This window comes from Musca vetustissima, unplaced genomic scaffold (assembly GCF_032173495.1).
Source record: "Musca vetustissima isolate MV318-11 ecotype Yass unplaced genomic scaffold, APGP_CSIRO_Mvet_v1 utg9427, whole genome shotgun sequence".
Lineage (NCBI taxonomy): Eukaryota > Metazoa > Arthropoda > Insecta > Diptera > Muscidae > Musca > Musca vetustissima.
The window spans coordinates 50,078-74,965 of record NW_026884339.1 but is presented as its reverse complement, the minus strand read 5'-3'; the positions used below and the strand labels follow the sequence as shown (position 1 = coordinate 74,965).

The following is a 24,888-nucleotide window of genomic DNA, read 5'->3' as shown; positions in this document are numbered from 1 at the left end:
TTTATGATAACAGCCCTTTTTAATTTGGAACTCATCTATTAATTGGTCTGTTCCCGAACTACAAGAATCTACTACTTTTTACTACGATAACGAATTTCCCTTTATGATATCGAAGAAAATAGTAAAATCTAGTAGATTCTTACAGTACCGGAATAGACCAAATTTTAAACAAATTGAATAATAAAATTTTATGTATGTCGATTGGCATATTTTCAATAAATTAAACAAAATATGTTTTGTAAAACTGAACATTGCTCTCAAGATTTGACCATGGTTGTTACATCTTATATTTATAAGTTTTAGAGGCAGGGAACTTCAAAACATTTATAAATTTATTTTATTTTGTGTAGGGAAACAGAACGTTTGTTTCCATTTCCCATTTGAAATCAGCTGTATTTTGATTCGAATTTTCGTCGACCTATTTCATAAAATTTCGCAACGCCGACGAAGAGAACGCCGGCGATTTTCAAAATGTCGTCATTGCAATAATTTGTTGTAGGGATACGTAGTCGAGATAAACGTCGTTTTTTTAGACGGCTTCGACTTCTTGACTTTTCAAAACAAAAAGTCGATTAATCGATTAGTCGAAAGTCGATTTACTTATCCCTAGTTTGTGGACGACCGTCGGGCTTTTTGTGATTTTGGTGAATTTATTTTTTTTAATTAGATCCTCTCCCAAGTTACCGCCAGCCTTACCCCTGATTCGCGATGGATTTCGCATCGTTCGCTAAACCAACAAATTCGGATAAAAACAGTCCAACGGCAGATGAGACTAAGACAGAAGAGCTACACTTCTGGAAGCATGTCGAATATATTGAAAACCATGGCAAAGATCAGGACGACTACGAATATTGTATGACGGAATTCTTACGCATGTCCGGCATATATTGGGGCGTCACTGCGCTGGATATTATGAATCAATTGGAACGCCTTGACCGCAACTCCATAATTGAGTTTATTAAACGCTGCCAGTGTCCGACGACAGGTGGTTTTGCGCCGTGTGAAGGTCACGACCCCCATATACTATACACTTTATCTGCAGTGCAGATATTGTGTATTTATGATGCCTTGCCACAAATTGACTGTGAGGCCGTAGTTAAATATGTGATGTCACTGCAACAGCACGACGGCAGTTTCTTTGGTGATCGTTGGGGTGAAGTGGACACGAGATTCTCGTTTTGTGCTGTTGCCATATTGACGCTGTTGAAAAAAGATTTGGCTACGACAATTGATGTGGAGAAGGCAGTACAGTTTGTTATGTCGTGCTGTAATCAAACCGATGGTGGCTTTGGTTCTAAGCCAGGGGCGGAATCGCATGCGGGTAAGTGTTTAAATTAACGTTTTCAATTGAAATTTTGATCAGAGATTAATATGCGATTTCTCGTCGTCGTTTGTACAGGTCTTATTTATTGTTGTGTAGGCTTCTTATCGTTGACACATCGTTTGCATCTCTTGGATGTGGATAAATTGGGATGGTGGTTGTGTGAACGTCAATTACCCTCGGGTGGTCTAAATGGGCGTCCAGAAAAGCTGCCCGATGTGTGTTATTCATGGTGGGTGCTGGCTTCGCTTACGATCATGGGACGTCTCCATTGGATAAGTGCCGATAAACTGAAACAATTCATCCTATCTTGCCAAGACAATGAAACTGGTGGTTTTGCCGATCGTACTGGCAATTTGCCGGATATATTCCATACTCTCTTTGGTATTGGAGCATTGTCGCTATTGGGCTTTGAAGGTCTGAAACCGATTAATGCCACCCTGTGTATGCCACAATATGTTATGGATCGTTTAGAAATTAAACCACAAATTTTAGAGAGGCCTTAAAATTGTGGACATTCTATTGGTCCATGTGACAAGAATTATTTTTTTTTTAAGGAATGAAAGACCCAAAGGAAGAAAGCTTTATTTTGCATAGGGTAAAGAGAATCAAATGCAAAAACAGATAATAGAAAAAATAGATTTTTCAAAAAGAAGAAAACAAAAAACACGCTCACTCTTAACTCTCAACTTGGTGCACCAAACAAAACTATTTCCTCAATATTTGCATTTTTTCTTTACTTCTCTACAACCAACAACAACAAAACGGACGACTACAGCTTTCCCCCTACTACTATCACCACTATTTCTTCAAGGATCTACTCGAGAACAATCTATTCAAATTTTGATTCTAACGATTTACAAGTCAAAAAATATAGTCACCATGCCTGGATATTTCAAATTGTTCGTGTTCCAAGTTTCCAAATGGATCACTTGATTCTTTTTTTGTAATTCTCCAGGCAATCTACTTTATTTATTTAAATCTTTACTCTCTTTTTTTCTTTATTGTATTTTTGTAAAATTTTATAGACAATTTATTATTACTATTTTATGTATACAAAAACAAAAACACACTCACAACAAATATAAGATAAAAAATCATATATTAGCTTTATTATTTTTTGCATTTACGTACATAAGTCTAAAAAAATAAACAACTAAAAAAACTAGTAAAGGAACAAACAAAGAATAAGTTATTTAAATTATAACTTCTTTAGTATAAAGAAACCACATACGAAATAAAAAAATAATAATTTTATAATACCAACTATAGTCGTTTTGAATATATGTTTTAAATATATTTAACATTTCTGCATACTTTGAAAAATATAGCGAGTCTCCCAACATCCAACAACTTCTCATCAACTCATTGTGTAAAATCAATCAATTTCCGTTGATGATATACTTATTTGTGGTATATTTTGGCCGAAATTGTAGATTAAAACGAACGAAATTATCATTGAACATCAAATTACAAAAAGAAAATGGAAACGGATAGGCCATACTCTCAGAAAAGGCCCTAAAAACATAGAAGGTCCTGATTGGAATATTTAAGACTTCATAAGATCTGGCCGTCTATAAATCCCTGGCGCAGAACTATTGCTCAAGAAATAAGAAAAAATTAACAAAATATATAAAGAGATTAAAATCATTAGTAATAAAAGCAATAATTAAAAAAATATAGGAAACATATATACTACTTCAAGTATTATACGGTAGATCCGCATCCAAGCTCCTCAAACAAGCTGCTACCAGCTTTCTCGCAGTAGATCTTATGGATATTGCCAATGTAATAATGGATATTACATTTCCCACAATCTGAAAATCGGACCACTTCGATCCCATTCGAACGAGCATCATCTATTTCATTCTCATTTATTTCACTATGTCCTGCAACTTAACGCGACTTGATTGCTTTAAGGATCGCCTGGCTATCGTCGTATATAAGTGCCATTCGTGAGACATTTACATATCCACTTTTCTTGAATCACACATCTACCAAATGGTCCAGTGGTTGGATATTAAGGATTACATTCAAAGCATCTTGAGATACACTTCTTAGGGCACACTATTTAGTTTGAACAAGAGTATTCGTTTGTCTGCCACCAAACAAAACATCCGTAACGTACAGCGAGAGAATGACTTCTGGTTTTAATCCCCACCAAAAAAATTGCCCTCGAAAAAAATATTCTTAAAAAAATTACTGCTCAGATAGTCCTCAAAAAAAATATATACTTCAAAAATCAACGACTGAGATAGTCATAATATAGTCCCCGATTTTTTTTTAATCCACGCCTAAGATAACTCTTGAAAAAATATTCTTAAAAAATCCACGCCTGAGATAGTCTTCGAAAGAAATATAGGAGGTGATGCAAATGTGGTATACCCATTTGTTTTTAGATTGCCAAATTTTTATTTTTTATCCGATTAAATTGAAATTTTGCACTTAACATGCTACATGTGTTGTCTTTCCATGTATCTGTTTGAAAATAATATTATTTTAACAATTTAAGAGATATTTGAGAAAATATTTGAAATCCCATAAAAAGTGTTTTTTAAAAAAGTGCAGGTAATGTGGTATACCACATGATGTTAATGTGGTATAGTATAATTTTCACTTCTAATTGATATCTTTTATAATTTTTTGTTTTTAATGAATGCGAATTAGCTCGAGATTTATGTCTGTTAAGATTTTTAACGGATACGTTGAGTGCAACTTTAATTTTTATTCTATAATAATTTCTACACATGGCAATATCTAATTTTTGTATGGAGAAGTTGTTAAAACTCATATCCTTTGTTTTTCATCCTTGTGATTCATGGTAGACTCTCGTAAAGTACGAATGTTTCACATAGTAATGAGATTTTGTCTAGTTCTGGCCTTTTTTCATGCAGAATCAAGGTATACCACATTACCTACACTTGTGTTTACTGAAGAAATGTCTAGTTTTTTTCCTAAATTGGTGATTTTGTGGTGCAATCGCGCATATTATTTGATTTTTAGTTCATACTAATTATTTTAATGCTTTAGTAATAACGATTAAATTACATCCGTAAAACAAAAAATTATTTTTAAACTTCAACCGAAAAAAGTCAATTTCATGAAAAATTTTATTTTTGGTACTGATTCTCAACGTGATTTAAATAAATTTAACAGGTCATTGCTATCTTATTTTTTTGAGAACAGCAAACTATAGAACATGTTTCAGTTATTCTAAAATTTTCAGTTTACAAAAAAAGTGACTATACCACATTACCAACCTATACCACATTTGCATCACTTCCACTATTCTTAAAAAATCAACGCCTACAATAGTCCTAAAAAACATTCATAAAGAATCAACGCTAACGATAGTCTTTAAAAATCATACATAAAATAATCCACGCCTGAGATAGTCCTCGAAAGATATATTCTTAAAAAATCCACGTTTGAGATAGTCCTCGAAAAAATATTCTTAAAAATCCATGGCTGAGAGAGTCCTCAAAAAATATTTTAATATATCCACGCCTGAGATAGTCTTCGAAAAAATATTCCTAAAAAGTCAACGTCAAGTCAAATCCATATCTGAGATAGTCCTCCAAAAAATATGTGGGAGCGATAGAATATCCATGACTGAGATAGACTTAAAAAATATATTCTTAAAAAAACTACCTTTGAGATAGCCCTTAAGAAATATTCATAAAAAATTCTCGGTTAAAATAGTCATTGAAAAAAAATATTTTTAAAAAATCCACGCCTGAGATAGTCTTCGAAAAAAAAAATATTCTTAAAAAATAAAGGCCGGAGATAGTCCTCCACAAATATTTTCTTAAAAAATCCACGCCTTTGTTTAGCGTTTTAAAAAATATTTTACAAAAATTCACCTCGTTAAGTTCCGAACTTTTTATACCCTGTACCACGTGGGGTGCATTCAAAATCCCTTATGTCGATCGGGACATTTATAGTTGGAAAACTTAAATGGGACTACTTTTAATTTATTTATTTCCAAAATTTATTCTAAATTAGGTTCACCAAATAAATTTACCAAATTAGAAAATTAGAGACATTTAGTACACAATATTTAGAAACATTTAGTACACAATAATATACATTTAAATGAGTACTCATTAGAAATCATATTCAGAATTTTTTACACTCCAACAGTGACCCTCATTCATACATATTAATCCATACGCAGGATGGTCTTCTGTGCAAAGGATGGTCTTCTGTGCAGAAATTACGTCTTTAAATTAACATTTCTATGATTTCACAGAAAAATATATTTGGTAGCTATGTCGAAATCTGGACCAATTTTACCATATATTTTTTCTACAGTCCTATTTATACTTGACTTTCATTTTCTGAAATTACAAACATGAAATTTTGTGTGAGGGCCACTTATAATCCAAAGGTGTCAGATAAGGCTGGTTTTTGGGAAGGGATGTCCGTGAAAATATATTTCCATCACTTTATTTTTGAAAGAGTTAATTTTAAATTTGAGTTCTAAGGGGAAAACAGGTTAGGTTCCACTGTAGGCGAGGACTACAACCTTTTGGTATACATTTTTGGGAAGGCCTTCGAAAATTCTACTTGGCTAATATTTTCTTGAAGCTGTAACCAATTTTTAATTTCCACAGTGGCCTGACTTATATTCCATATAAATGGGAAAATATGTAAGGCCCCAATGTAGGAAAACGGCAAGGACTACAACTTTTTGGTATGCAGTTTCGGATGGGGCATTGAAAATTCTACTAGGTCAATATTTTCCTGAAACTCTACTTTATAAAAGGAAAATAAATTCCATATAAATGGGAAAAAAGGTTAGGTTCCATTGTAGGACAAGGGCGAGGGCTACAACTTTTTGGTATGAATTTTCGGAAAGGGCATCGAACATCCTACCAGACCAAAATTTTCCTGAAGCTATAACTTATTTTTGATTTCCACAGTGGCCTGATTCACATTTCATAAAAAGGAAAATAAATTCCATATAAAGGGAAAATAGGTTGGGTCTTATTGCAGGAAGACGACGAGGGCTACAACTTTTTGGCATGCATTTTTGGGAGGACATCGAAAATTCTACTCGGTCAATATTCCACTGAAGCTCTAACCTATTTTTACTTTCAACAGTGGTCTAATTTATAATCTATATAAATGGAAAAAATTCCATAAAAAGGAAAAATAGGTTAGGACCCAATGTATGAAAACGGCGAGGACTACATTTTCAGAAGGTTTTAATTAACCGAATAAACGCATATTCATATCGTTTGTAACCTACAATACATTGTTAATCACTTGACTTTCCGGGTTCTTAATATACTCGTCAAAGGGCTTTGATTTCCAAATAGGATTTTTTTACCCATCAGACCATGAGCTCCAATTTTGCCGCATAGTGTAATTTACTCACGACTCCTCATAAAGAAGAAGAAGAAAAAAGCAATATTTAAATAATTATAATAATTTATTATTATCCTTTAATTAAATTAGTTTTTATATTACCAATAATTGTTTACAATCAATATTTTGTTTGTTTGTGTGTGTTTTTTAAATAAAAAATGTAACTAAAACTCAATTACTATATTTACAATAATATAGTAGGTATAATAATATCATTACAAATTGAACTACATTTTCAGCTCGAAGAAAAAAACTGATTAACAATCATATCTAAAAATAAAATAGATATCCAACAGATCAAAGAGCATCGAATGGGTTTAGAATTTAGTACGAACACAAAAAGTGATATGTGCACATAAGAAAGTAAACAAAAATACAATACAAAAATGAAGCTACATTCTAAGGCACTAGCTAGCATATTAGCATACCAAATACTACAACAAAAAATTTTGTATAGGGGAGAAAATACTAAAACAAAATCGCAATAAAAAACCAATTAAGTTAGGAAAGGGGAAAAAAGAATAATTTAGGAATTATATTTATCATCACTCATTAAAACATTGTAGGCACAGCCTAAAGCCCAGGAGATTTCATGGCCATCGATTTTCTTGTAGAGCTAAACATAAATACAAAATAAAATTATAAATTAATGTTGTATTCAAATAAAATAATATTATACAGGGGGGTTCTTACCTTAATCTTTTTACCTTCACCCAAACCAAAACCTTCATGCAGCAGCACAGAGATATAGGTCAAATCAAAACACATAAATGGTTGCTCATCATTGGGTATGGCACAGACGGCTTGAGCTTTCTTACGATAAGCTTCAACGGTAATTTCACCACCAGCAAATGGATCGATGAGACCCGATTCGGTAGCCCTTTCAAAATAATAACTAAATGCCGCAATTGTGTGTTCCTTCAGGGTGAATGGCTTGGGCTTAACCAATGGCATTACTTTACTCTTGATCAAATCCAAACAGGCATCAAAATCAACAATGGGATTTTCTTGTGTCGATTTGGCATGATCTTTACCCGAAATCTTATATTCCACATTACTGTAAATCCATGTACGATTGGAAATAATGGGATTAACACAAATCGATTCGAGATTTGTTTCATCTTTGGCATAACCCTTGGTAAAGACAGCATGCCGTGCAGCCATTAGACCCAAACCCAAATAGGAATGAGTAAAGACATTGACTTTTTGATTCAGCGTATTTACTTCGTGCATATATTTCTCATAGACGGGCACTTGTTCGGGATCTGTGGGTGAGAAGGTGACCTGTGTACTGCCACCACCTAAATCTAAGGCCGCCGCTTGATTGGTTTTCGATAAACGTCCAAGTAAGAAGTTCACGGTGAACCAGGAGAATATACCCTCATCGGTGCCATCCATAATTTCAACAGCATCCATATCAACACTAAACTCCGATTTAGTGAAGAGATCTCGTACAGCATTAAGTATATTTTCAGCTTTGCTATGGGGCAGAAGACGCAAACCGGCTGTAGCTTTAAGTACCAATGGTGTGGATGACCACTTATCTTTGGGTATAAAGGCGCGAGCCTCATCCAAGAGTAGCTTAATGGTATGGGCACCCTTTTCCGGTGCATCAGCAAATGATGAAAGACCGGGTTTGCGTTCCTTGAACAGCTCATCGGAAAGGACCAATTTATTATCTAAAATAAATATAAAAAGGAAAAAAATTCAGAGAAATTGATGTTAAATGTATCTCACAATTTGGTATGCATGCGCTTTGGAAAGGGCATCGAAAATGTTACTAGACCAATCATTTCCTGAAGCTTTAACCTATTTTTGATTGCCACAGTGGCCTTACTAATATTCCATATAAAGAGAAAATAGATTCCATATAAAGGAGAAATAGGTTAGGTCCCACTGTGGGACAACGGGGAGGACTACAACATTTTGGTATGCATTTTCGGAAATGGCATGGAGAATGGTACTAAGCCAATGTTTTCCTGAAGCTCTAATTTTATTAATTTCAACAATGGATTGACTTTTATATTCCATATAAAGACAAAATAAATTCCATATAAATGGAAGGCAAACGGTGAGAACTACAACTTTCTTGTATACATTTTCGGAAAGGCCATCGAAAATGCTACTAGGTCAATATTTTCCTGAATCTCTAACATATTTTTAATTTACATAGTGGTCTGGCATAGATCCCACATAAAGAGAAAATAAATTCCATATAAAAGTACAAAAGGTTAGGTCTCACTGTAGGAAAACGGCGGGAACGATAACTTTTTGGTATGTATTTTCGGAAAGGTCAAGGAAAATGCCAGACCAATATTCTCTTGAAACTCTAGCATGTTTTTAATTTCCACGGTGGCTTGTCATATATGCATAAAAACTTAAAAATAAATGCTACTAGGACAATATTTTTCTGAAGCTTTTACTATTTTCTATGTCCACAGTAACCTGACTTATATTCCATATAAAGGGAAAATAAATTAGATAAAAGGCGAAAATATGTTAGGTCCCACTACAGGAAAACTGCGAGGACTTTAGCTGTTTGGTGAGTATTTTCTGAAAGGATATCGAAAATTCTAATAGGCCAATATTTCCTGAAGCTCTAATCTTTTTTTTTTTTTTTTTGTATCGTACGTTCTCACGCCTCACTTTCCCACCCCTGCCGACCGAGGGGGCGACCTCCCCTTTCGTAGGGATCGCGTACGCATCATAATCCGCATTATGATGGAATATGAGAAGGGATAGAAAACCAGCTACAGAAATCTACTTCAACAGCCAGTTTGTTATTAAGTTGTATTATTCATTTAAAAATATGATTATATTAGATTTTATTAGGTCTATATTCATGCAAAAGTCTACGTTAGAATACACAGAATTGAAATCAATACACATTTTACTAAGTGGATCTCCCATAGAATAATTTGTGCGATGAAAATCTACGTATAATGGTTGATAATATCTACTTGATCGAAAAGGAACATTTATTCTAATGGATGAAATTAGGAAGTCTGAGGGTATATTACCGCTTAGTATTTTAATTACTATCATAGTGTTCAACATAATACGTCTACTTTTTAATGTTGGCAATCGAATTAATTTTAACCTGCTAGTGTAAGAAGGCAACACAAAGTCACTATTCCAATGTAAACCTCTCAGCGCAAAAATTAGAAATTGTTTCTGCACTGATTCAATTTTATCGGAATAAATTGTATATTGGGGATCCCATACAACAGAACCATATTCTAATATGGGTCGCACAAGAGATGTAAAAAGTTGTTTTGTAATGTAGGGATCAGAGAATTCTTTAGCCCATCGTTTTATAAATCCTAAGACACCGTGGGCTTTGTTTACCATAGAAATAACATGATTATTAAAATTTAATTTTTGATCCATTAAAATACCAAGATCAACAAATGAATCAACAGTTGATAAAACAGTACCATTAATATTGTATTGCCTTGTTAAAGTAGAAGATCTGGAAAAACACATATGCTTACATTTGTTTAGGTTTAAATCCATACAGTTTAATTCGCACCATTGAAAAAGGTTATTTAAATCATTTTGAAGTAAATCAGCTTGCTTCATGGAGTTATGGGTGATAAACAACTTGACATCGTCAGCATACATTAGCAATTTGGAGTGGATTATTGCATTTGGTAAATCATTTATAAATAGAAGAAAGAGGAGTGGACCTAAATGACTTCCTTGGGGAACGCCGGAAGGAACATTAATGGATTTGGAGAGACAATCATCAAACAAAACTACCTGTGATCTATTTCTCAAAAATATCCATTTAACTAAATTTATACTGAAACCAATTTGATTTAATTTATATATTAAAAGTTCATGGTTAACCCTGTCAAAAGCTTTACTGAAGTCAGTGTAAATCGTGTCGGTTTGATTACGCTGAATAAAACCTTTTATGACGGTTGAGGAAAATTGAATAAGATTGGTAATGGTTGAGAGGCCACTACGAAAACCATGTTGATATGGGCTTAAGATTGGCTGAACTTTATGAGAAATTACATCAGTAATCAGTTTTTCGAATAATTTTGGAATTGCACTTAATTTAGCAATTCCTCTATAATTCGAGACATTAGTTAAGCTACCAGATTTGTGTAAAGGAACTATATAGGATTTCTTCCAGAAGGTCGGAAAATGACTATATTTCAGGGAATAATTAAACAATAGCGTTAAAGGGATAGCTAATGTATCTGAACAGTACTTTAGAATTATGCTAGGAATGCCATCCGGACCTGGACTTTTAATTGATCTTAAATTACGTAGATTTTTAGAAACATATTGACTTTGTAAAAAAGGCATAGATATTTGATCTATCGTCGATAATTTATAACTATATGTATCTTTATTTGGACAGGGTGAATATGAATATGTTGTAGCGAAAAAATTTGCAAAGCACTCTGAAATTTCAGAGTTTTTCTCAAATGTCTGATTATTGAATTTCAAGATGGTGGGCTTTGACGTAGCTTTTCTTTTTATATTAACAAAGTCATAAAAAGATTTAGGATTGGATTTGAAATTAAGTTTAATCTTGTTTAAATAAAGATTGTAAAGTTTTCGGGACTCTGACGTATATTTAGACCTTGCGACAGCATATTTAGCATAATCTATAGAGGAGCCTGATTTTTTATATTTTTTAAAAAGTTTATTTTTATAATTTTTAATACTTGAAAGCCCAGATGTGACCCATGGATATCGTTCCGAGTTTCTAACTCTAACAATGGGAACACATTCTAGAATAAATTTATTTAGGATATCATAAAATTTATATACTGATAATTCTAGATCAATATGACCCTTACAAATAAATAATGTGCTCCAATTTACGTTTGAGATAAGTGCGTTTAGCTTTCGGAAGTCAGTTTTATTATAATTAGGAACAGATTTAAATGATATTAAAGAATTGTTGGTAGCTAAATTATTATGCATCATGGATATGCATAATGTAGGATGGTAGTTATCTTCGGGAGTACATACTGGAGGTATTCTAATAATTTCAAAATATTGTGTATAATTCACAAATGCTAGATCTAGAATTCGATCATAACAATTTGATACGCTATTTATTTGATAAAGATTTATGTCGCTAAAACGATTTACAATTTCAAAGGTATATAAGTTTACATTTGCATCAGATGTCAAAGGTGTTAGAGCCTCAGAATCTGGCAATGAAAGCCACTTTACGGACGGCAGATTAAAATCGCCGAGAACTAATATTTTGTCAGAGTCATTCATTTTGTTAGTGATTGAATTTATTGCTAACAAATGCTGATTATAAATATCAAGTTGCGATGAGGGAGGAATGTATGAGCAAGTCACAAATAATTTAAAATTTTCTAATTCAATGGATATGCAAATAAATTCGATATCAAAACAGTTTAATTCAATTAAATTAGTGGAATATTTGGCATCAACTGCAATAAGGACGCCACCACCTTTTTTAAGAACTCTATCTTTTCTAAATATTTGATATCTAGAACACAAAATTTCACTATTTAACACGGATGGTTTTAACCAAGTTTCAGAAAATACTATAACATCATAATTAAACCCAAGGCTATCAGAGAATAATCGAGTTAATTTTGTGTTTAACCCTCTTACATTCTGATAGCAAACATTGAGAAACATATTTAGTTTTTTGGCAATATTTCAGCCCTCTGAGGCAAATGAGCTAAATTTTCAGATCTTTCCAGAAATTCCTTTACAAATGCATTAGCTCTCAAAATTAGTCGATGAAACATACTTTCTTCTACTACGATTTTAAAAGATGATCTACTTTCTGAGAAAGCAGACCGGAGCTTATAACAACGTAGAAAGAAATTTCCATCGATTTTTGATTTTATATAATAATTTATATCCTCAGCCGAGGTATCTGGTGCAAACCTAGATACAAATACCATTTTCCTGGTGGGAGCCATAGATAATGGTCTTTGACCAGGTTGGAGGGAATTGCTAGTGCCAGCTACGGAAGACGCATTAGATGATTGAACTGATGATTCCCGATTTCCGTGAGTAGGTTTTGAAGTCTTTTCCAGACTAGCACTACTTATACTCACAGATTTTGGATTTATCACTTCATTTACATCCTTAACGATTTCCGAGGCCGAATGTGACGCAACACTAGCATATGTCTGGACACAATCAGTTTCCGTTGTATCTGTGATATTGACGGAAGGTGATTGTGGCACTGTATTCCCAACAGAAACTGTGGGTTTGCGACTAGGCACGACTTTATTGGGAGCCTTTTTCGCAGACCTTTTACGTTTCTGCCCAGACACAGGCGGTGATGATACAAATTCATCAAGCTCTTGGTACTTGTCGAACAAATTCGAAAAATTCTCAAATCGTTTTGATAACGATGTAAATTCCTTTTTCATCGAACCAAGCTCCGACTGCAAGTCTTTTACAAAGTTATAAAAGTCAGCTGAAAGTTTTCGACAATGGACACAGCACCAACGGACACCAACATTATCCCTAATTGTGTCCACTACTTTTGTATTAATTCGAGCACATTTAACGTGCCATTGATTAAGGCAAAACCAGCATGTGACACACAACTCATCATCTACGGAAATATTACATAACTCGTAAGGACAAACCATTTTAAAAATTATTATTATTATTTTTTAAATAATTTATGAATTTACTGGAATTTCTATCCCTTTAATTTCTTATGAAACACACAATTTGGCAACTCTGTTTTGAGATGTCAAAATAACAAAACAAAATAAAATTAAAAGAAATGTTACAACAACAATATAAGCTAATGCAACAAAGGAACAAATTGGGAATGGAATCAAAATGCCAATAAGAATTAAAAAGATTAATTAATATTAGGAAAAATATGTTATATTTCACACTTCCAATTATATCAAAATGCACAAAAATTATTTCACAACACTTTTAAACACCGTTACCACAAAAACACAGACTATATTGTTAGAAATTAAATATTTTTTAAACGAGCACAGAGCACCACAAAATTAGTGAACATTCACGACAGGGTTGCCAAACGACAATCTATTTTCAATGTTACAATGGTAAAAAAGTTGTCATGTTTAGGCTATTGTCGCTTTTACTGCTGAGTATTTCTCTGATTAATCTGTTTCGTCTTCTAATTCCAAGTTCAAAAAAGCTGCGACCTGTACAACGTATGTCCATAGGGAAGATGGGTTTTAGTTGTTGTAACAGCACTATTGCTTTTAGTTGAATAGGTTTGGCTGGGTAGTTGAAGAGGGGTAGAGTATCATGTGAACAATTACCACATGTCCGACAGATATTATCCATCATGCCCTCAACGAATTAAAGCACTGCCTCGATCTCAATTTTGGCAAAGCCAATCAAATTTGTCTCGGTAGCTGAGGCTCTCGGTGACGGGTGTTCTCCGAAAATTTTATTCACCCTGTTTTCTCGAATTGTTGCATCAACACATAAGTGTGAATACAATTCAATACCGCTTTATAGGTCTCTATTGTATTCCTGGACCTCTATCTATAATCATAAGGATCCTTCCTGACATGCCTGGGTGGCAGATGTTAGGTGGTGATTCGGATGACTACCCAAGGTAGTCACACACACAATCAGACAAAACATCTTATAATGTTGACGCACAGGAAGGATCTTCATCTACAAATGTATCCATATTAGATACATAAAAAACAGAAGTAATCTCACTCCCTTGACCCTTAATAAATTAAACATATACGAAAATAAACTATAATTTTACTTACCTATAAAACTACGATCAAATTTATAAGCCAAGACACGACTACCCGTGGAGCCAGCATCAATAATCACAGCATATTGATTTTTATTATAACCCAATTTGGACGCTAATTGTACTAGAAATGGACTGGTTGTGTCAATATATAAACCTACAAATGAAATTCATACAATTAATAATTAATTCAAACAAAACAAAATGCACTTCTCTTACCAAATACCACCAAAAGCAGACAAACCGATACAATTAAACAGAAGAAAGATAATTTAAGACCGCTGGGTAAGCCACCGCCAGAATTACCACTGCTGGGTGATTTACGGCGGGTTGTTGTGACTGAGGCATTTTTGTCATCGCTGGAGCTTAGCTGTAAAAAAAAGAAAAAATTAATTTTATTTTTTATTAAATAAATATATTAGATAAAAGTTAAATAAAAATATACAAAAGCAAGCATATAGCCTACCCCATCCCACCCAACTCTCATTTCTTTACATCTTCAATGCAATGCTGCTGCTGCCCTTACCAAAACGTAGTCAAATTTCATGTTCAGTTGACGCCCTCAGTGTCTTTGAAATTGCAGTGTTAATAATTCAAAATAGCATGACGTTGTGATTAAATTCTTTATTTTTTCGAATATAATAAATTTGAAATGTTTTCGTTGTATTTTTTCTTTCGTTATTTTAACACGTCAAAAAACCAAAGATGTTACTTCACTTCATGGGTTCCTCTTATCGACTTTACTTCCCATGTTATGTCAAGTGCTTTTCGTTATTTGGTTGCTGTTAAAACAGAGTTGGGAGTTTTGATACGACAGACCATGTAAAGGTTATTCAGTTTTTAACATATTAAAAATAAAATATTAATTATTTATTTTTATCAATTATTATTTTTCAATATTAATTATTTATTTTTCAATAATAATAAAATATCTGTCTATTATGTGTTAATTTCTTTGATTCTAATAAGAATATAACCAGCTGTGTTGTTGTATAATGACATTTTGTCATTTGTTATTAGAATACATCCATCTCTGCCAAAACAACCTCATTTTCTGGTTTCCGTCGGAAAGAGAAGAAAAGCGAGCGAAAACAATTGGATTTGTTTGCTATTCAAAACAGTGATGCCAATTTCGTTATATTTAAACTACTAGTGGCGATTATTTATCATAGCCATTTAATGGTCTGTTTCCGTACTAGTACTTACTATTATGTTCCATATCATAATAGCAATTTTCTTATCGTAGTAAAAAGAAGTATATACTTGCAATAGGGGGAACATACCATAAATGGGGTGGGGAATTAACTGGGGTTGTATTCCATTTGTAAATTGTTGGAATGTATGGTAATCTTTTACCATGAAAGAAACCAACTTAACATGCCAATCCTACAGTCCTCTTATGTGTTCCCCCATAAGGAAGCTAGAAGATAATATAAATAATTTTTGCTAGATAAATTTTATGTCCAATGAGAGCTAAAAATATCTAAATATGACCAATTCATTTGGAAAATCTGATTTCAAATTTTCAAAATACCAAAAACTGCAAAAGCAAAATTACATCTATAACATACATATCGATTATAAATGTTTAAACATTTAAAATACTAAAGAACGAGCGGATTAGTTATATGGGATATTAATCACTTTGTTTTAGGTAGAGCCGATAAATATATTTCAAATCTGTCATGCTCAACAACGGTCAAATTTGATGACATTGTGGGTCACGGTTTAGACATGAGGTCAAAATTAAAATTTCATATTTTTGTGAATATAATCTATATTTGAAATGATTGATTTAAAATTTACACGTCTCACGTTTCTCTGAGAGTGTATTGGTATCTTATGAACTAGGATAAATCCAATCGGTGAACATTTTTAACTTAGATTGTGGTCAAAAAGTTAAAAGTTATTGCCGATAATATAAAAATAGACGTAGAAAATTGCCTTTAGCCATTTAATAAAAAAATAAATAAAATTGATTTTTACCAACACAGCATGCTGATGATACAATTTTAAGATTCTTGTCTCAATTTCAACACAATAGCTTTAATTTTGTATTTTAAGTTGGCATTGTAGCAAATATTCTTACCAAAAATCAATTTTGTTCCACTATTTGTGGTTGTAACCATATAACGGTAAGCCCTTAATATTGTTTTTTTCTTTAGATTTTGTGGGCGTTTTCGAATCAAATTGCCTGTTTTAAAATGTTTTCCCATGTTTGATCCGCCATTTCGTATTCATTTTAATTTATTTTAAAAATAGGATTTCACATTCGTATTCATTGACCATAATGTTCAAAAATAATTTCATTAATACATTTTTTAACAAATATGACCGACATTTTCGATCCACTGTTATTATTAACTTCTTTTTGAAGAATCGTAATCAGCGTTTTCGTTTATTTTAAAATACCGCAAAAGAATGAGGTCCCTGGCCCATAGTGGACTCGGTCATATCATTAAGAATTTGTCTTCTCTGGTATTGTGAATTGTGGTTGTTTCATAACTTCGACAACGTTCTATTTCAAATATGTTGGTAGGGGCTAGTGAGCTAACTTCGTAGTACGATCTGTATCAATTATTCAGTATTTTTTCAACAATTTTAAGATTATTTGAATGTCCACCTCATGGCGGAGAGTGTAAAAAGTTCGGCCCGGCCGAACTTACCTAATTTTTTACTGAATTTTCATTAAAAATACATCCATCCCTAGCACAATATAGAGCAGTTTGGTATTTTTGGCGTTTTTTTTAACATGCAATTTAGTAACACTGCACCAATGAGAGAGAAAAATCTTAAACAGCTGTTAATCTATAGAGAGAGAAAAACAAAAGATACATAACAGTGATGCCAATTTCCTCATAATATATAAACGCAGTAAATGTGTATTTGGCTATAATGTCAACGATTTCCATATTACCCTCACAATAAGGTAGGCAAAAAAAAAAAAAAAAAAAAAAAAAAAATACATATTGCGGAGCGTAAATGTAAAATTTTGAAAACTAATGAAATTATCGAATTAGGGCTAATTCGGCTGAAAAACGTGCCCAAAATCCCTAGAATACCGACTTAATGTGGGGTGCCGTTATATGGGATTATCCCGGTTCGGAAAATTTGCTATGAAATGAGAATTCAAAATATTAGGTGACCCCCCCATTATCGAGTTTTAATTTCGACCATATTCAAACTGTACTGATGTCTTGTAAGTTTTCATAAACTGACGACTTGTAACTAACTATAAGTAATTGAAGACGTAAATCATAAGAAAACAAGTGAAAATGGTGTTAAGTTTGGCCGTGTCAAAAGAACATTTATTGGGCAAAGATATGTTTTCAAATTACAGACACTTTGGTGGGAAAATAGTTCTAAAACGGGAAATGGAACGGAACATTAAATGGGGGCAATATTCAAATAAGGCTACGAGAGCCCTAAAATACCTGAATTTGAGGGTCTAACGTTATATTGGATCCATCCTGGCTGAATATTGACAATTTTCGTGCATTCTTTTTACAAAATTACTGCCGAATGCGAATAAACACCCAAACACCCAAAAATAACAAATAATGGACGGTACCCTTATATGTGAGCAATGCCAAAAAGTGGACCAATATTGATAATTATCGTTAGGAATGATATCTTAAAATACTAATTGAAGAAAAATTATAAATACAGTCGAGTACGGTTATAGCGAACTAGTAGGAATCAAGCAATTAAATTCGTTATAGAAGAAGTTCGTAATATTTAAGGTAAGGCAAAACATAGGCTAGCAGACAAAATATATTTCGCTAGGAACTGGTAGGCTTCGAGTCCTTTTCACAAGAATACTTATGCTGCCTCTCCTTTTCTGTGATAATCATTTAATCGCTGTATACCAAAGGAAAACCAAGGAAATTGCTGATATACACGAGTCGCCCTGATGGTACCATATTGTCTAGGGCTACAAAAATTCGCAGAAGGATTGCGGAACCCCTCAAAAGATCTTTATAAAAAATATTTAAAAAATCTGAATCCATTCAAAAGCTATAGCAAAATTACTATAATTGTTTCAGATAGATTATCATTTAAACATGGATTTAAATATGTCTAGATTTTTAGTTCCCACATCTAGATCAGATCCGTATAGACTAATTTAAAACAATAAACCACATGATAGTCCCATTTTTTAATGAATTACAGCGCAATATTTTGATGGGTACAAATTTAACCCGGATATTAATCTACGTATACTTTTTTGGTTATTGACTGTAGGGTTAAATATTTTTTAACCCTCCACCTTGGGACGGAGAGTATATACATTGTATTTGAATTATTATATCGTGTCCAATCAAATATGAGACCAGTAAGAACCCTCTCTCCCACTTCTGCCGATCATTTCTGTTTACTCTAAACTTTTTTTGCTCATCTTATCTTTTTATTTATTTTTTAAGAGTGTGTACACGAATCTGTAGACATTTACTTAATTCAAAACACGTTATTGTTGTTTTTATTTTTTATTCTATGACTGTTTTGTAAATTACAAAATGAGTTGCAAAAAAACGAAACGAAAAGTAATGTGCTAAAAGATAATAATAGGTATGTGTATGCGCACACACTCACTCATAGCTGACGAAGGGAGATAGATTAGTACTTATTATACCTGCTATACATTTCAATACAAAAAACCCTCACCTATATGAGTAGGCATATTAGGAAGAAAAACTAGCATAGCTTTAATGAAAACAATGTATGGATAAATACAATTCCTTTTATTTTCTGTAGAGATATTTCAGTATAGATCTCTTATCACAATATCGTTTTTTTTTGCCATAGGTCATCAAAAATTTGCAATTCCTAAATTAAAAGTCATTGTGGTGTGTGTTTATCTACCTATCGAAAGATAGGTATAACGTGGTCGTCGGTTGCCTTGGCAATAATCTACTATTTTAATAATATTTGTTATTTCCTATAAAAATTATGAAATTCTTCAAAACATGACTGGCAAAAACAATACGTTACAGTAAACAAAAACAATATTAATAATTTTTTTTTTTTACGAGAACTAACAAAATTATTTAATTTAACGACAAACAATTGTTTAATAAAAACGAAATAAAAAAACCAAAATGTGATGTCATCATCTAATGTACCCACCACCATCCCGCACTATATCACACATTAGAGAAATGTGGATGTCAATCAGATTAAGGTTCATTTAATTCAGATTTTTTTTCTACAATTTGTTCAATTGCTGTTTCAATTTATTTCAAGAATTTGGCTAATTTTCAAATTGGCCAACCCCACAACTATTGAGAATTATCGTGTTGTTGAATATCGCAAAACATTTGTAGTTGAACCCCAACCACAAAACTTTTGAAATTAATGCTCGCTGATAAAAAATCAAATAATCAAATTGATAGGTGGTGTTTTTGGTTATTGGTATCAATAAAACGCCATTGCCGGGTGCTGGTCTGGCTAGACATTACATGATGATATAAGGAGGTGGTATGGGGTAATACTGTTTAGTTTTGAAATTAAAGATAACAGCGGGAAAAAGTCAAGCGTCATCGCCATGTGGGCAATACTTTGATAGGGCAAAAATGTGCCTCATGGTATATTAGTTTTGCACCCCATGTTTCTTGGGCAAAATCGGTTTTAGACAATTTGGATTCGATTTCCATTCGAATGTCCGTTAATAAAAATTACCTTTTTATAATATCACGCAAACGGACTATCCTATTTGAATCAAACTTTGCACAAATTATTATCTTTACCTTGCCTAGATCTAGTCCAAAAATGGGATCCATTAGTCCACTTCTTCTGGTACCTCCCCTACAAATGATCAAAATTTTTCAATATTTATAATTCCAATATTTGACGAATGGAATGTGCGATATGATTTAAACTTTGCACAAACTATTATCTTTGCCTTGCCTAGATTAATTTTTAACATGAGACCCATTGGTACACCCCTTCGTTTAACTCCTCCACCAATGGTCAAAATTTTCAGTATTTATAAATCCAGTATTAGACGAATGGAATGTCCGATTTGAACCAAACTTTACAAAACCTATTATCATTAACAAGCCTAGATCAGAAGGTGGGTCCCCCCATTTTGGTACCTCCCCAATATTTTATAAATGTGTAAATTTTATTAGAAGCGAATTGAACAACCATTTCATCAACATTAAATCGGAAACCTCTTTTATAAATAAGCATATACTTTATATAAAACGATTTATAAAACCCATGAGTAATTCCATATACCTCCACAAAACATAGGCTGAGTGTATATAGCTGTCGGATTATGGATAATGTTGTTGTACAACAAACGATACAACAACCACATGAAAATTTGTTGTTGTAAGTTATACTAGTGTCAACGTCATTTGACAAAAAATGTAAACAAACAAAAAAACAAATTATCAAAAAATTATATTTGTTTTGAAAATATACTATTTTCGATTCCTCAAATAAAATTTGAAAATCTATCAAATTTATATTTCTATCGTTTCCACATCTTTTTTCGATAATTGAGCCATTGTCACTTATATGTGTAATATGTACGGAAATGCTGGCAATTGCGAGTTATGAAGAAAGATTAGCTTCCTCAAACTGTCCCAGCAGGCAGATAGAGTAAAATGATTACGGGAGGACATTTAAGAAAGAACAATTTCGAATTGTATGCGTTCCCAATTTTGCTGTTGGGGATTTTTTTCACGTTGGAATCAAATCAGCTGGATTTTGCTGTTACCTTTCATAAATGTACCCTGTGGATAAACATGGTATTTCGAAGTCTCAGAGAAAAGTAAAAAGGTTCAGCCGAATCGAATATTATATACCCTCCATTACGTGAGTTGCATTCAGAATTCCCTAAGTAGAACGGGACATTTATATGGTGACTATGCTATGTTAAATTATGTTATAGTGTTCCAAATTACAGACACTGTAGTTGGAGAACATCAATTACAGACACTGAAATTCAAAATATCGAAGATTTGACATCACATAAGAATTTGGTAAATCAAATTAGAGCGAAATCGCTTGAAAAACAAATATCGAATAATGGGTGTATCATTTAATAAAGAGGCGCAATCCTGAATCTTGGGACAATTTGATCATTTTTGGTAGGGGGATTTTCTACTCAATGACAATCCAAAATTTAAAATTACTGATAATTTGGTAGAAGCACGTGTCCAAGATCCCCAAAATACCTATATTTAGGATATAGCCTGATATGGGGAATTTCCTAAAGATGATAAACGGAAAAATCGAATTAGAAACAGTTCGGTCAAAAAACGTTCCCAAAACCCTCCAAAATAACGAATAATGCGGGTTACCATTATATGGGGACTACCCGGAAGCATGGGCCAATGTTGATAATTTTTGTTAGGGACATTTTATACCCAATAAGAAACCAAAATATTAAATTGGTCCCACGTGCTCAAGCTTCCCAAAATACCAATCTTTGGAGAGTTATATGGAGGATTCCCAAAAGGTAGACCAATATTCATAATTTTAGTAGAAAAATTTAGTACCATAACGCAACACAAAATTAAAAAAAAATTACAACCAATTTGGTATCGGTATCGGAATATATCGGTACCCCCATTTATATCGGGCCACCCTGAAGCTTGGGTCAATATTAATATTTTTGGTACGGACATGTGCTATACAATGTGAACCCAAAATGCCAAATTAGGTTGAAAATCTGTCTAAAATCGCCAAAATGCCGAGTATTGGTGGTACTGTTATGTTATACTATACCAAAACGTGGGCCGATATAGTCCATTTGAAATACCAACCATCCTTGGAGTAATGCCATTGGAAAATTTCAAAGATGTATCTCAAGGGACGGGGGGACAGACAAAGAGACACGCATATATCGACATAGAGTTATATTCTGATCAAGAACATACAGAAAACTTTCGATAATGTGAACACTCAAACTGATATTAAGGTATTGAAAAAATCAGGGAAACAGCTGTAAATAACTGGACAAATTGAAAAAAAATTAACTACCCCGACATTAATTAGTTTATATTATCGAGAGTTCAATGTATATACTTTATGGGGTCTCAGGTAAATATGTCGATGTGTGGCAAACGGATTGAAAAATACAATGGTGGAGGGTATAAAAATTCAAAATTATATGTGATGAGGCACAAAATTTACCTACTATTGAAAATTATTTGTTGAAGTCTTTATATCTGTCGGTAGGTTTTAGTCCCCAATTGAACAAAAATTATTCGTTACTTCTGCCGTAATACTTTTACAAAATCGCACTACAGCATCCGTTTAATCCAATACTGAGTCATCACATCAAAATGTTTCGTGGCATGCTTTTTTCAGATGTTTCCCGGCAAATTAAGAGGTTTTTAAAAAAAATGTACTTAAATTGAAAAACAAATTAAATGATACTCGCAGCTTTACATAAGATCCGACATTTTTTAAATATTCGCCTTTGGACCAGCTACAACAAACACCATCGTAATAGTAGAACAATGTTCATGATTTGTGGTCATAATCATTAAAAATATTTGTTTTAATTTTTTCAGCTGCATTTTTATATTCTCCTTTGTACTGAAGCATTTGAATAATCATTTTCATTCATAATTTTCCCATTGTAAACATGTTAAACATGACTGAACGCGCCACACAGTTATTTTGTCGTCCCAAACACTACCTGTTGCACTCAATTCCCTTGCAAATGAATTCCTCCAAAAATATATAAAAATAAATATATCACAATTGTTATTTTCAAATATTCCGATTAAAAATATTACACTCACCTTACGTTTTCGCACATCGGGTTTGGGCATTTTGTGTGTTGGTTTTTTTTACAATTAATTTCTTCTCCTAGGGGTAATTTGTCAATGTAATTTATTGTTGTTGTTGTTGATATCTGCTCGCATTCACATAAAGAAAAAATAACAAAAAATAGATTTCAATTACAAACGGTCGGTCATCATCAAGTGTACTTTTTTCACATTACATAAAAATAAGTACTTGATGCACACAAGGCTAATTTTAGTTTTGTATAAAACTTTTTTTTTTAATTCTTGTTATTATAATTTATTCATTTATTACTTTTCTTAGTTTAGTTGTTGCGGCTTTTTGAACTTCAAACATTTACTATGTCACACGTCACTACTACCTAGATTCGTTGTCGTTGTTTGTTGTTACAGCTCTCGTTGATGTTTCCTTGTTAATTTTCTTTAATTGACATATAAAAATAACCACCCTTTATCTATTATTAATAATAGCCACTTTTATAATATAGTACGGCCGTTTTATAAAAAAAACTACTTTATTGACCCATTCGTTCTAGGTTTTATTTTGTTATTAATTCCCACGAAATCTAGTGAACGAATGAAGAATGAACACTACTACTATTTGCCACTTTCTGGACGGCAACAACAAACCAGAAGAAAATGGATGTAAAAACAGAACTAAGAAGAAATCAGGTTAAAACCGATTATTTTTTGTAATCGATTTATCTTTTATCGACTGTTGTTCATTTCTTTCAGTTTCATGCAATAATGAAATTCTAATTTAAATTTTTCTCTTTAAAATGACTTTATTAAACTGATTTTTTTTTTGTTATTTATTTATTAATTAAATAAAATATAACAGATTTCATTCAAAAGCTTCCTATCTATCGCTTTACTACTATTTAACAAGGCAGAATACTATGCCATTAATAGCATATAACGCCGTTACTAATAACAACCGGTAATAAACGCACTCACACAATTTTAACTCCTTTGACGTTAGTACATTCAAACGGCACAAGAGTGATTGCAATTTAAAAGTCTGCTTTTCCACAGGCAGATTTTTATTTGGCAAATTTTTTGTTTTCTCTTTTGAAATTTTTGCTTGCTTTTCCATTGACAATTTTTTTTCTTTGCAAAATTTGCGAATCAAAACACAAAAGAAAGAAAATAAAAGTCAAAAGTGTTTGCATTTTAAAGATTTTTTTAATATTTTATTTATTTTTTATATATTTTATTATATAAATTGCAAAAATTAAAAATTAAATTTCACTTGCACAAATTAAAGCAACAGAGTTGTAAACAAAAGCCGGTTGTGTGTCAGTAAAGCGAATAGGTTCAAAAGGAAATGTCAATAAAATTGTTTTCAACGAACAGAGCAAAGCAGAATTTGCGTGTACGGCAAATTCTGAACAGGTAAATTTTTGTTTTTCTTCCTCGCACCCCTCTCGCCTACAAACTCAGTATTTGCCAAATAAAAATTTGCCTGTGGAAAAGCAGACAAAGCAATTAAATCAGCAGTGCCCAAAATAGGTCCCATGGGCTGTCGGTGTGTGTCAAAACTCTCACACACACAATGATAAAAATAGAAATATTTGAAAATAAAAAAATATTTTCAAAATTGTCATTCATTCCTTTTTGTTTTCATACACTGAACGAAAAAATTAGGACATTTTTGGAAAAAAAATAGTTCAGAAAAAGTCTAAATATGT

The 24,888-nt window shown here is 32.6% G+C and overlaps 2 protein-coding genes across 3 annotated transcripts; one reads left to right on the top strand and one right to left on the bottom strand.

Annotated features, from left to right (window-relative positions):
• The first annotated feature begins 708 nt into the window (after positions 1 to 708).
• LOC133331317 (geranylgeranyl transferase type-2 subunit beta) lies at positions 709 to 1,831 on the top strand. The gene is made up of 2 exons (XM_061539715.1): positions 709 to 1,321; positions 1,400 to 1,831. The coding sequence occupies exons 1-2, from the start codon at positions 709 to 711 to the stop codon at positions 1,825 to 1,827; spliced, it is 1,041 nt and encodes a 346-aa protein (XP_061395699.1). The 3' UTR covers positions 1,828 to 1,831.
• A 5,386-nt stretch (positions 1,832 to 7,217) lies between these two features.
• Positions 7,218 to 23,239, bottom strand: LOC133331315 (ectonucleoside triphosphate diphosphohydrolase 5-like). Of its 2 annotated transcripts, none has more exons than XM_061539713.1 (5): positions 23,195 to 23,239; positions 14,649 to 14,799; positions 14,443 to 14,586; positions 7,388 to 8,373; positions 7,218 to 7,310 (listed from the first exon to the last, which is right to left on the bottom strand). In XM_061539713.1, the coding sequence occupies exons 1-5, from the start codon at positions 23,222 to 23,224 to the stop codon at positions 7,221 to 7,223; spliced, it is 1,401 nt and encodes a 466-aa protein (XP_061395697.1). In that variant the 5' UTR covers positions 23,225 to 23,239; the 3' UTR covers positions 7,218 to 7,220. The 2 variants fall into 2 exon arrangements, with proteins under 2 accessions (XP_061395697.1, XP_061395698.1); XM_061539714.1 differs by lacking the exon at positions 23,195 to 23,239 and adding an exon at positions 14,956 to 14,990.
• Positions 23,240 to 24,888: the final 1,649 nt, after the last annotated feature.